Raw genomic sequence first — 13,704 nt, forward strand, 5'->3', positions numbered from 1 at the left:
GTCTTTAACAATACTAAAAATTGGTCGCATAACCAAAAACGTTAGATAACATAGAATTGCCAAAGACTGATTATTAAACTAAAAAAGCTGAGAATGAAAAAACATTTTATTGTAAACTTGGAACAATAATTAAGCAAATGACGGTCCTCATACAATGAAATCTATCTATAATTATAACTTTTTATACCTGCAATAGTGAACTTAATTCATTTGAGGATTAAAGTAAATCCATTGTAATACACAATTCACCAAGAAGGCTGAGCAATGGGATAGAAATATGCTGAGATGAATGTATATTAAAATTGTATATATAAATGTATTTCTTAGATGATGAATAATAAACATTTTTGGCACGATTATGTCGGATAATTAGGACTGTTCTTATGATTAAGCAAAGTACCATTTGCAACTTTTATTCCTGGTTATTTTGAGGTACAATTATATTATGCATATATATTTATACACTGTGGCCACTTGCTTTTGCAGCCGTTGGCCACAGATACATACTTCTAGCCAGAGAAATGCTTTAAATGAACAAAATACTTAGGTTTTAATTTAAAAATGAGTAATTTGCAAAAATTAAGTAATTTAACTTTTTATATGATCTCTAATCTATGCAGTTAAGTACAGTAAAGGTTTATATATGTTCTAAAAAATAAAACATGAAATGTTTGATTCCTGTAAAATACATAATCAATTAAGATATTTAGTTTCAAATGTTGAGATCATTCTGATGTCGTGAACGAATTAAATTCCATTTCTACAAAACTAAATCAAAATATTAGTTTAGAAAAAGGTTTGTGATATTAATAGAACAAATGACGTGGATTTCTATGCAGGCTGTAAAGAAAAGCAGTAATCAATATAATTTTTATTTCAAGAAGTATATATTATTCACATAATCTTACAGAATTCGTATTCTACAAAACAATAACTGGCCCACAACCAACTCCTTTCCATAAATTAAAAACTCAACGTGTTTCTAGTTGAATGAGTTTTTTGTGTAATAACTAGATTGTGGTTTAAAAGTCTAAAATTTTGAAAATATTAGAAATATATTTTAGCTTTTGAAAACTTGTAAATTACTTGCAAGCTAGTACAAATTCTTTTGGCATACCATATATAACCAAATAATAATTATTTGTTGCACTAATATCACTATATTAAAAAGAACAAAAAAAAAAAAAAAAGCCTCCAATTATTCTAGTTACCGGTTCCGCAAGAAAAACCGAAATATCCGGTTAAAAACGTTTTATAAATTAAATATAATTCCGTTAATATTTGTCATACGGAGTCAAACTGCCTATACGTTATTTTTTATAATGAGTATAAACGTTTACTAAATATTATTATAGGAATCGGGGGATCGTATGAAAAGTTAGATTTCCAAAATTTTAAAAACTGAACTTTTTAACATCTGAAGATGCCAAAACATAAAAATTTCGATCATTTAAAATATGTTTGTAATATGAAGTATATGCCTATGACCAACGGCTGCAGAAATGGAGGCTGTATAAAGACTGATGGATACTATATAGAAAATTCCAATAAGTGAATATAAAAATATAAATATAATAAAAATCCAAACACAAAAAACGAAGGGAATGAATTAACTGATCATCATGCGCACAGCAGCAAGAATAAATCAAGACTCTTACTGATTTCTAAATACTCAGTAGTAAATCAGTTATTGAAAAATAAAATTAAAAAAAAAAATATCTGTATACTTGCTCTCAATCACACAAGGATCACTTGACAGATGTCCACGGTATGTAGGTTTCTATGTAAATAGGCAATGGGTTCAATTAGGTTACATATCCTCAAAAACACAATTGTTTACTTTGCTTCAGAATGCGAAAATTAGATATGCAGAACTTTGAATGGGACAGTTTTTAGTAAATGAATAAATATGAGGCAGGTGGTTCCCATTTATTGGGGTACTAGATGCCTGTAGCACTTTAATAAATTATGAGAGGCAATACTGTTATAAATAAGGTACTGGCAAGAATTAGAAGGAATCCATCCTGGATTCAGCTTGATTTAGTCTTTGTATAGATGATTTTCCAAGTAAAGTTAGTGTCATTACTACACACTGCGTTAATGGCATTGGTCACGAGCCAAACAAATAAAGCCCTGTGAGAATAGTCTTCTCACACCACGCAGTTTGCCAGCATCACAAACTTTAATCTTAATTGCGGAACTGCACGTGTGTATATAAGCACCGGTCAGACTGTTTTCTTCCCTTCTTCGCCCTTGTCCTACCTGCAGTCGCTTGGCAATTAGCGACGCCCCACGTTGTGCGGTTTCGTGTTCCTGCATGTCGCGCTAATGGAGTTTCATCGTTCCTGATATTTTCACATGAAGTGTCGCCGTATTTTTGCATAAAAAGAATCAGAACTAAAGGTTGCGATTGATTTAGATGAAAATGCTCAGTGTTAAAATCCATCTGCCACGATACCGTTCAAAAACATCTCAAGCAGATTACCTCTAGGTATTCGACTCCAGAATGTGCATTACTAGCGATGTGTGACCACGTGATTATTTTAAGTGTGTTAAAGAATGTGAAAGGAAAAAAAAAAGATCTTGCACATGTACAACAATATTGTGGGCACTGCACGAAATTAATATGAAAAAATTGTGACTGCATATATGTTCGATGAGACAGGATTATAATTTATCTCCGAATAGTCACGTTTCGGCATTAGCCTACTATTCCATTTTATTTTATCACGTTTTGTGTTCTAAGTTATGATATTTTGATATTTTATATGTGTGTGATAAATGTTCCATATTTAATCCAGAAAATGTGTTTGATAAAATAAATGTGAGATTAGAAAAAGAAATTTGTCTCCGCAAGTCTCATGCATGTGGTTTATTGGGTAATTCAAATATTTAATTATTCTTGTCACTAGGGTTTAATTTGCAATGTACTACCACTAAGAATTTAGGCCAGTAAATATTGGGCACATGTAAATTTAATTAAGGATTTCTAGAGAGATATTTGGTTAGATTGTCACATTACAACGCCTTATAGTAGTGCACACCACTACAAGCCCCAAAAATCAATTGCAGCATATGAGAATAATATTTATTTCGTTAACGACTAGAGCCAAAAATGTTAAGTTGCAGTCTCATTGTTTTCACACTAAATGTAGATTCATATCAAGGCAAGTTTCCGTATATTTGTTAAAGGGAATAACTTATAAAATAAATATAAGTAAAAAATCTTTTATGAAAGCTCTTTCCCTGAATTTGCTATTTACATAATAAAACCCCAAACTTTATAAGATCTACGATTCAAAAATTCATTACTGTATAATAAATTCTGATTTACCTTTATTGCTGAGGAAGACACAAGTGAAGCTAAAAGTCCTGGAAAAGAAACGAAACTCATCTTAGTAAAATTAAATTGCATGAAAACTATTTTTAAGCCTTATTAAGATATTTAAAAGTTTTTAATATTTGTATAAAGAACATTTAGTAGCATATTGCTTCGAATAAACAGCAACTGTTTTTACAATGCATGAATATACAGAGAACCTCTCACGGTAAATAGTATTATGTTCCTAAGACGACCACCTATGAAATACCTAAACAACGACATTTAATATCATATGCAATCATATTTTGTAGAAGATTGAATCTGTTGAGAATCATAGATGATTGTTTCTTGGAAATTTCACTACAATTCCTGCTAATTTAAAATTTTATTTTAACAAAACTATTTTTTATAAAAATTAAACGAATTCCTTTTTGATAAGATCAGGAGGATTTTTAAGTAGCAGATTAGAAAAAATAATTTCTTTTATTCCATTTCCTTCTATCAATACGGAACAGGAAAGACATAAAATGTTAGCAAATTCCTGTTTTCTGGTTACCTACTTCTCTATGCAGTAATAAAATATCATTTCAAGTCTATAAAAGTCTTTTTTGCTATTGCCTGAATGCTAGAAAACGGATTAGGCAATGAAAAGAGCTTCTGCACTGAATGCTATCAGAAAAACTGAAAAGAAGAAAGACTAAAGAGTAAGAATTCATGTTTATATGATGTGGAATTCCCTGATCCTTCCTTCATGGATGCAAGTCTGCAGTAGCAATTAAATTATGATAAGAAATAATTTTAATAAATTAGATTAAATGCACAGGCGTACACTAGAATTGCCATTAATATTGTTCTTACCATTGACTTAAAATACTAAATTTTTCATAAAAGTAAAGCACACGAAAAAGCTGCCGATATGAAAAATTATGTAAGCTGCTGTTAATTGAGAAACGTAATTCAAGATAAAGCTTGTTAATGTAGCCAAAAATGGTGCTGATATTTATTCCATTATGGATACAATTGCTCAGAGTCACTGTAAAATGAAAATTTCGCAAAGGGGCTATTTTTTTCGCTAAGATTATAAGCTTTTTCAAACTAAGATATAATAATTTGAAATGAACCATGCTGCATTGTTAATTTCGTGAAGGTTTGAGAATTTCCACTTCACAGAAACTTTACAAAGACACAGGAAGAATGGTCGAGAATCAGTTCACGATTTAAGGAAAGTGCACTATTTTTGCCAATGAGAGAATGCCCATTCCTTTTAAAGCGAAGATTGAATTTTTGCATAATAAAATTAGGAAACGAAGTTCTTATTATTACGCAACATAAAAAACGCTTTGCAACATAAACAATCGTATTAACCTTTTGAAAGCAATTATTGCAAGATTAGAATTTTTTGCCAGAAATCTTTAAATAGCATTCTACCAATGAAAAGGAGCGGCATGGAAAACTGAAATAAACAAATTCTTGAGTGCCTCATTCGTATAAGCGTAAAACCTAGAAAAGAATGCTTTCGTTCTTAGCGACTATATTTCTCATTTCCCAGTATTTTTTTTTTTTTTTTTTGTTTAAAAATGAAACTTTAGTGAAAGGTAAAATTTGAATTTATTAATTCTTATTCAATACTTAAAAAGTATTACTATTATATTAAGAAAAACTTCTACTGCTAGTTTAAAAATAAAGTAATTGTTGTTTTTCTTCTAGAATTAGCGAGTTATTGATTTAACTGAAATTGAATTAACATCGTGGAGATTAGATCAAGAGCTAACAAGAATCTTAACAATCAAAATCGGATTATTTTCACATAATTAAGTGATCGAAATGATATTAATACAATCTTTCTATTAGAAATTTCTGTTTGAGGCAGCCCGGGTCCAGTCCAAGGAAACAACAGTGGTTACGCTTTCATTGCTTTCCAAAAACTTTCAATAGCTATGATTTAAATTAATTCAGTTTTTTTCAAATTCAATTTTAGTTAATATTTTCTTTTTGAAGTTTGCTTTTTTCCCATTTAAACGGAATGTAGAATAAGGCAGTGAAGTACTTCAGTGCGATTACTAATAAAAAGAGTATATTTGTTTGTATTGTAAATGCAATACATTTAAATGCGTCTTTAGAACATAGAATTTAAGAATCTCATTTTTTGAAAAAAAATCAAAGTCATTTTAATAACATTTCCCTGCTTTAAAACGGATTAAAATGCATATCCATCAAGAAAGAACCATGCTCAAGAAAAGGTTTTGTACTGTCTAATTTCTACCAAATTTAAAACATTTTTAAGTAATTTTTTTTATAGTTTGACAAAAAACGTAGTAAGCATTGATCAGATAAATAATGTAATATTTTAACAAAATCATTCAATCGCACTGAAGACTTTGTACACAATGTTTGGAATGGAAAGCGAAATGTTCTGTGTTCCTTAATATGTCTTCTTAACAACTTTGTAAAGTCATTATTTTGAAGCAAGAGACATGAAAAATGAGCAATGCCCTCGCCAGTACTTGAACCTGGACCTCGCTACTGTTAAACCGCGAAGGCATGCTGAAAGGAGAGAGAATATATACTGTTCCTTTAGGACACCCAATCGTCAAGCCTCGGTGGTGACGAATTACTGTCCACCATCTTTTAGTTCGGGCACCACAGTAAAGTAATTTGATTATTTTGAAGCAGAAGACATGAAAAATGCCCCCGTCAGGATTCGAACCTGGATTTCTCGAATACGCGCCGAGCTACCGTTACACGACAAAGTTATGCTGGATGGAATGAGAAAATACATTATAACTTTTTAATAGATACGTAATTTTTCAGAAATAAAATTTTCAAACTTTAACTACATCTGCAAAAAATTATTAAAGTAAATATAACTTACCACACAGAAGCAATTTCAAAAACGTCTTCTGTGCACCCATCATTTGACGATTCTATCTACAGAAAAGAAAAAAAGGATGTCATATTAATGTCGTAAAAATCATATTGCTGTATGTTTCTAAAATTCTAATATACTAAATAACTGGCGGACGTTTGTTGCTTGATTCTCTCATTAAGGTCGTATAGCAAGTTACTTATCTTTTAAAGAAGAGAACTTTGAGCAACAATTTATTCAAGAATGAGTTTGTCATATCAGAAATAAAATTGCCTTCATATTATCAACTACATATCACTATGGTAATAAAAGTCACTTGTAAAATGCTACAAACGTTGTGTATATCATACACTTGTATCAAAAACAATTTCTGTTAAACATTATTTAGAGAAGCACATAATATTTCAAATGAAAAATATAACAAATGAAATGCTATTGTTTCAAATTAGACATGAAACTCAATGCTTTCATCGGGAATGGTCAACTCCTATCTGTCATTTAACCATCTCAATACCTAGGATATTCTCAAGCTACACCGCATAGGCCGACCGACTTTAAACCCGCAACAACCCATCCTAATTTTGATAAAGAATACCCGAGGGATGAATGCAAAGGTCTGTCATTCCTCTTCCACTATCAGGTGTCTGGACAAGACTGTTGGTTCGACAGTACTTTAAGTGCCCCATGCCGCATACATACGATATACCTACACGATCAGAAATATCAAGCCTTCTCCGGGATTCGATCCTGGGCCTCACGATATGGTATCCAGCAGATCTAGCCACTATTTAGCAGCTTTACACATGATGTCCAATAATGTTTATCAAATCGAATAGAATCTGATATATTTCCCAACTCATTTCGCTTTAAAAAACAAATCATAGCGCTGGTTTGATAGAGTGTTCGGAGTGTCGCAAGTCGGTTGGTATTTCAGTTTGGAGAGCTTCCTAAAGCAGCGGTCGCCAACCGGTGGTCCGTGGTAACTTTTTTGCTGGTCCGCAGAAAATTTGGGACATTATTTATATTTTTATGAAGATTCAGTTTAAAAATTGGCTACTAACAAAACCTATTATAAAATATGGATTGTCCTTTTTTTAAATTTTAGCTACTACTTTTATCGAAATTCCTACTGAATTTAGCTACTTTTGCAGGTGTATCTAGCGGCATTTGAAAGTGAGAGTTGGCATCCATGGATATGCTGCTATCAATATTTGCGCGAACTGGAATTCTCTTTCCTCTTGAATTACAAACATATATTTGGTATTTCTCCCACTTTCCAAGCGTCCTTCGTGGTGTAGTGGTTCTGCACGCTGGACCGGTATTCCAGAGGTCCGTGGTTCGATTCCCGGCGAAGGCGATTGCTAATTTTTCATCTCTCTGGCTTCCGAAAAATCCTAATGTCTCTACAGTGGCGCCCGAACTAAAAAGGGTTGTGGATGATGATTCTCCACACCAAGGATTTGGCAACTAGGTCCCCTAAAACCCTAGTAGCCCTTTAAAAAGATGAGTATATAAGATATTTCTCCCCCTTTCTAAGATTCCTTCGTGGTGTAGTGGTTCTGCACGCTAGGTCGGTAATCCAGAGGTCCGTGGTTCGATTCCCGGTGAAGGCGATTGCTAATTATTCATCTCTCTGGCTTCCTAAAAATCCTAATGTCTCTATACATATGCTATTATAGTCGTTAATAATACAGTTTTTCTCTATGTCAATAGGCAACCTGATGAATTTTTATTAGAACCATCTTCGTTCTTGTTTATAATTCTATCACTGGAAGTTTCCGTTTTTATTTTGTCTAACTGTTGATCGATGGCGTCATTGCTGAGTAAGCGATGATTATTATGTTTACAATAATTAAAAATTGGCGGCATGACACTATCAGTTTATCGGTATTACTTTGCGTTTGCCGATTTATTTTTGCTTTTCGTGAAGTTCCTTTTCAGTGATATGGAAATATGAAGCTTTCTGTACAAGAAGGTAAGATTTTTGTACTTTTCATGTAATTTTTCAACGTGAACGAAATATGTGTAGTTTGCTGATTATTACTGTATAAATGTATTTACATTTTTTTTCTTAATTCATATTAGTGATCCGTCAAATAGAAAATTATATATGTAGTGGTCCGCGAAATTTTAAGGGTTGACGATCGTTGCTTTAAAGCCTAAATGAACTGAATGGTAGCCTAAATGAACAGGAGATAATGATAACCGTGGCATTGTATATCATCCCCCATTAACACATAATTCTGAAGCCTCTCATGTCCTTTGATTTTGAGGAATTTGCCAAATTTTCACAATGCCGTTTCTGACAAGTGTGGATACAATAGATGCTGGTTTTTCAAAACAGGTTATACCATTAATGAAAACAATCATAAGTTCATACGACACACCTTCACTCTGGAGGATCTCATGGAAAACTTATAGGTTTTCTGGAGTTCAAATGCAGTGATTGCAAACATTTCCTTTTTCATTTAAGCATAAGCTGAGCTGATTTCTCCGAAGGATAGCTAAGAAATATTCTCTATCATTCGCATCAGAAAATAAAGTGGGAATATAACACAAATTACCTGTGTTCCCATGATTTGGTATACTGCGGCATTCTGAAACTTCTTAAATATGCTATCGCATTACACCACGCATCTTCAGACTTGCATGGGAATATGGAAGGCATAATTCTCAAGCAACAACTGTTCGTGATTTTTTTTTAATTTACGCTCTTTCGTGGAGGTATATTTGAATAAATCCATGATGATCGACATCTTCGAGGAAAGAGTCCTCGTTTATGAATCAGTTTGCGGTTGTGTACTTTCCTTTCGAAATTCTCAATTCTTCAATTTCCTTTTTTCTTGTTCACAGCTTTGTTGATATAGGCAGAATATTTGAACGAAATGAGACTACTTTCCTGATTTAGAGCTCAATAGCAAGTACTGTCATAGGATAATTTCGGTCTCAAATTATATTATTATTAGTTCTTATCACAAGTTACTGTTATAAGAATATCTAGTGACATTTTTTGAAACTAGTTAAAACAGTTAGTAACAACATTCTTTGAAGTATTTATTGAATACATTTCTTCTCTTGCACCAACTATGAAACTCTTTATAAAATGTCTTTATATTTTGCTGTCCTTTATTTTAACAATATTGAATTTTAAGTTCGCAGTTTACTCGGTATAATTTCTCGCATGTACTGTTTCGAAATCATAATGATATAAGTTTATTGTTTATACTCTATCTTCTATTTAACTTCTTATTTTCGTATTTTTGTCACCTATAAAAGTTTATGGCTTCCACTTAATTAAATTCAATGGTTGTATTCAGAGTTACTGCTAAACTAGCTATCGGAAAGACGGAAAAATTGGCAGGTAAACAAAATCACAAAGAAATGTAGTTATTATAATCAGTCAGAAAAGTCAAGATATTACGGCAAAAGCTTTATTTAGACGGAACAAAGGACGCAAAGGCTAACGTTGAAAACTCTGTCGTTTCCTTTACCCCATATTTCATTCAGATTATTTTTCTGTTTAAAATTTTACCGGTATGAAACGAAAAAAATTCAAAAGTAATGTTAAAATAGCAATAAAAGTCAAAATCTAACAGCAATTGTGTGCACTCCAGATAAGTCATAACCTTCAGTTTGAGACGCTATAAAACGTATAACCGTTGCCTTAATGGAAATATGACGTCAGAAAGCATAACTGCCTATTTGGAAGAGTGCACGAAGAGAAACAGAAAGCAATAATTTTATTAGATGATACTGATGGCGATAAATTGATAAATGTTCATTGAAGAATGTAAAAGGAATATAGAAGACACTTGGGTATGCGTATCTTCATCAAATATACAAATAAACTCTACTAAAGACATTAGCTGCAAGAATATTCCATTCATAAAAATATATCCAATCTAATTTTGATTCTTTTACATATGTACTAGATCTGTATTTGTATTCGTATATCTATTTAACAGAGTATTTAGTGATTGGCTGTTACAAGCTTTCTTTTCTCAAATATTGATTCCATAGGTATGCTTTCATTAACAAAATTTCTAAAATATGGAGAAGAATTTTATGAGAATAGTTTCAGCAATAGGAGGAGAGTAGATCGTTTATGAAGATACAAGATTAAACTTTTTATGCGGGCAATGTCGTATAAAACCTCTAAGTAATAAAATATGCATTATGTCTTAGTTACGAACTAGAGAAGTTTGCTTCATTAATTTATGGTAGTGCATAAAATAAAAGTGCTTATTTAGTGTTGGCTGCGAGAAATATTAATTACCAGTATCAGACTGGATTTTGGAAGGCACGGTTGCGCAAATTTTTCCATTTAACTTATAAGAACATCATGGATATTTTAGTAACTGAACGTCTTATTCTACAAGGATCGTATCAAATCTAAAGTTTGTGTAAATAAAATCTTTTTATTCCTATTGCTGTAACTGTGCATATAAAATTCTGTATCGTATTTTGGGAAAAGCTGTAAACAGAAGTATGTGTCTAGAACAGATATTTGAAGAAACAACGTCCGTAGCTTCAATTTTCCAAACATTGTAGTATCTGTAAATATCTACATGTGTGAAATAATTTACATAGTGTTGACAGTTTAAAATATAATCAAGTAATGATATTAATTTTTATGTTTAGTCACATGATAAATTACGTATATTAATAAAATAATAATCTCATCACAGTATTTGGCCCTTTTTGACTATCTTTTTTTATTATACACTCATGTTCATAAATTAAGGATAATTCGGAGTCACGCGGAAATCGAACTCTAAAATAAATGTATCACCTATAAAATCACTACACACATCTTCAAGAATCATATGCAAATTTCAGGAAGTAACCAGATGACATCGATGGTACATCACAATGACGAGAGTGCAAGAGTGTGATATATAAGGAATACAGGCAAAGAAGTAAAATTGTTCGCAGGCGCTTTATAAGCATTTCAGTGCAATAACCGAGTAGTTATGACACAAAACTGGAAGTATCAGACGAACTTGGAATTGCCCAGAGTGTGATCTCCAGGCTTTGGCAACGATTCCAAGATGATGGTAATGTAAGTAGACGTTACAGCACAGGTCTCCCCAGCGTTACAACGCCGAATGAGGACCGGTATTTGGCAGTTACTGCCAAAAGAAACAGGCGGAGCACAGCCTCAGACCTGTCTCGTCAGCTCTCTTCAGCCACTGGTACGACAATTTCGAGGCAGACCGTGTACAGACGCTTAGGGCAGATTGGTCTATATTCTCGTAGATCTGTCAGATGCGTTCCACTTACTGCAACTCACTGTCGCCTGCGGTTAGCCTGGAATAGAGAGCATGCATTGTGGACACCGCAACAGTGGGCTTGTGTGATGTTTTCCGACGAGTCCAGGTTTAGCTTGCAATCTTTCATATGGAGAGCTCCAGGTACCCGTTACCATCAAGAAAACATCATTGAACGACACCGTTACGGTGGTGCAGGAGTGCTCGTTGGGGGTAGAATTATTCTGGGTTCCAGAACTGACCTGCATGTTCAAATTGGAGCCATGACAAGCCAAATCTATCGGGACGTCATTCTGGAACGACATGTACGTTTGTTTCGGGGCGCCATGGGCGCACAGTTTGTGTTTATGGATGACAACTCCCGTCCTCACCATGCAAACATCGTAAGCGAATGCCTTCAATCGAAGGATATCACCCGTATGGACTTGCCAGCATTCTCACCGGACTTGAATCCAGTAGAGCACGTGTGGGACATGCTTGGCCGACGAGTTGTAGCCCGTCAACCTCCTCCTACATGTCTACCAGAACTTCGGAGAGCATTGCTTTTTGAACGGTGTAATATCCCTCAAGATCAGATCGATAATTTGATACTCAGCATGCCTAGGCGTTGTACGGATTGTATTGCGTTGTCTGGGAGACATGCAATGTATTAACAATCATACCAACCATGTAATATTGGTGTCATGTATCTGGCAGCGGTGAGCCAATCAGCTGCCTGGCAGAGCCCAGCAAGTGAGAGAGAGAACAGTTGCATGTTAGCCTCAGAGGAGGCAGGTTGTAGGTTAATTATGTTGTAGGAGCGAGGTAGTGCTCCGAGTTTGCCTTTATTCTTTAAATGTTAATTTTTTTTTCATTATTCTTTGAAAGTTAATTTTTAATAAATGTTGGTGTCGTTTTCCTTATGGTGCCTTATTAATCCGCAAGGTCATTACAATTGGTTTTTTGTAAATAGGTTTTTTTTTTTTTTTTTTTTTTGTAATTTGCTCCAGGGAGAAAAAATCGCTAATTTTTTTAATAATATCATACATATAGCATCTTTTTTTGCTCTTTACCTTTTGTTTAATAAATAAGCTTTACAAAAAAGTCAAATTTGTTTTGCTTCTAACTCTTCCTTTGCCTGATTTTGCATTATCCTTAATTTATGGACATGAGTGTATTTCGCTATTTGTTCCAGCAAGAGGACGAAAGTCTAAAGCGTCTAGGTAGGTGTTAAAGATCCTGTCTCGTAAACTCTTAAACATTCTCACATAAGAATGGAAATATTGGTAAACATGTTTATTTTTAATGTATGTTACCAGTTTTGGCGGCTGCACTTCCTTGATAAAAAGATGAAAACATGTCACATGCAATTTTATCACAGAAACCACTATTTTCGAATGAGATAATATAGAGGTTCCCAAACCGATCATAGTACTAAAATTCTGAAAACGGAAAGTCAAAAAACTTCGAACTTAAGATTTTCAAATTATTCTTGAAATCTTTTAAAAATCGGAAACACTTTGTTTGCTATTGGCTACTTGTCACAAATAAGTCAACAATATGTTTTATCATCAGTTCAAAATCAAAGACGAAAACATTTGTGAAATAAAACAGAAACCAAGACTCAGTTGAATTCTTATTACGTTAAGCGTGAGAAACGTCTTACCTCAGTGAAATATGGATAAAGTATGGTTAGTTCAAGTTATCTGAATATGGTAAAACACGCGTGGTCTGTCTTCTTAGGAGGTGGGATGCCTCTGTGAAGACATTCAGGGAAATCGGCTCGCAGTCACATTACACATGCAGAAAACAACGAATAACAACTATGCAGCTGATTTGTTTGCCTGGAATCGAGCTTGGGTCTAACTGCCAGCATTTAGGTGTCTTAAGTCCCTCGGCCATTGGTGCAGCCCACAGCTGAAGTAAAGTTTGCGAAATAAAAGGACCTACGTAATCAGTATTCCAGGTAGTATGTAAAGCATAAAGATTATGTTTTTATTATTGAATATGCGAATTCAGTTTATGCGTATTTAATTATATTTATATACTTATTTATTTTATCTAGATATATTCAAATCTCTATGGTGCTTTAGTTTTGTCACGCCAAGTGATTTATTATAAATCCGTCAAACACACATCGATACATAAAATGATTGAGACTAAAAACATTTTCAAAAAACATTTTTCAATAGCAGTACTTTCTGAAAAGCAAAATTTCAAATACCATTAGTAGCAGACAAAAACTTTACATCGTCTGATGAATCCTT

General features: G+C 33.3%; 1 protein-coding gene across 1 annotated transcript in view; it reads right to left on the reverse strand.

Annotated features, from left to right (window-relative positions):
• LOC118197623 (uncharacterized) overlaps window positions 1-13,704 on the reverse strand; it is a 44,513-nt gene that overhangs the window by 14,149 nt on the left and 16,660 nt on the right. The window contains exons 2-3 of the mRNA XM_035369152.2: window positions 6,195-6,250; window positions 3,335-3,372 (exon numbers count right to left, since the gene is read on the reverse strand). Of these exons, the coding sequence (XP_035225043.2) occupies window positions 3,335-3,372; window positions 6,195-6,237 (81 nt within the window). The 5' untranslated portion in view covers window positions 6,238-6,250. The remainder of the gene's footprint in view (window positions 1-3,334; window positions 3,373-6,194; window positions 6,251-13,704) is intronic.

This window comes from Stegodyphus dumicola, chromosome 10 (assembly GCF_044657685.1).
Source record: "Stegodyphus dumicola isolate Sdum_Otavi_A_Nest chromosome 10, ASM4465768v1".
Classification (NCBI taxonomy): domain Eukaryota; kingdom Metazoa; phylum Arthropoda; class Arachnida; order Araneae; family Eresidae; genus Stegodyphus; species Stegodyphus dumicola.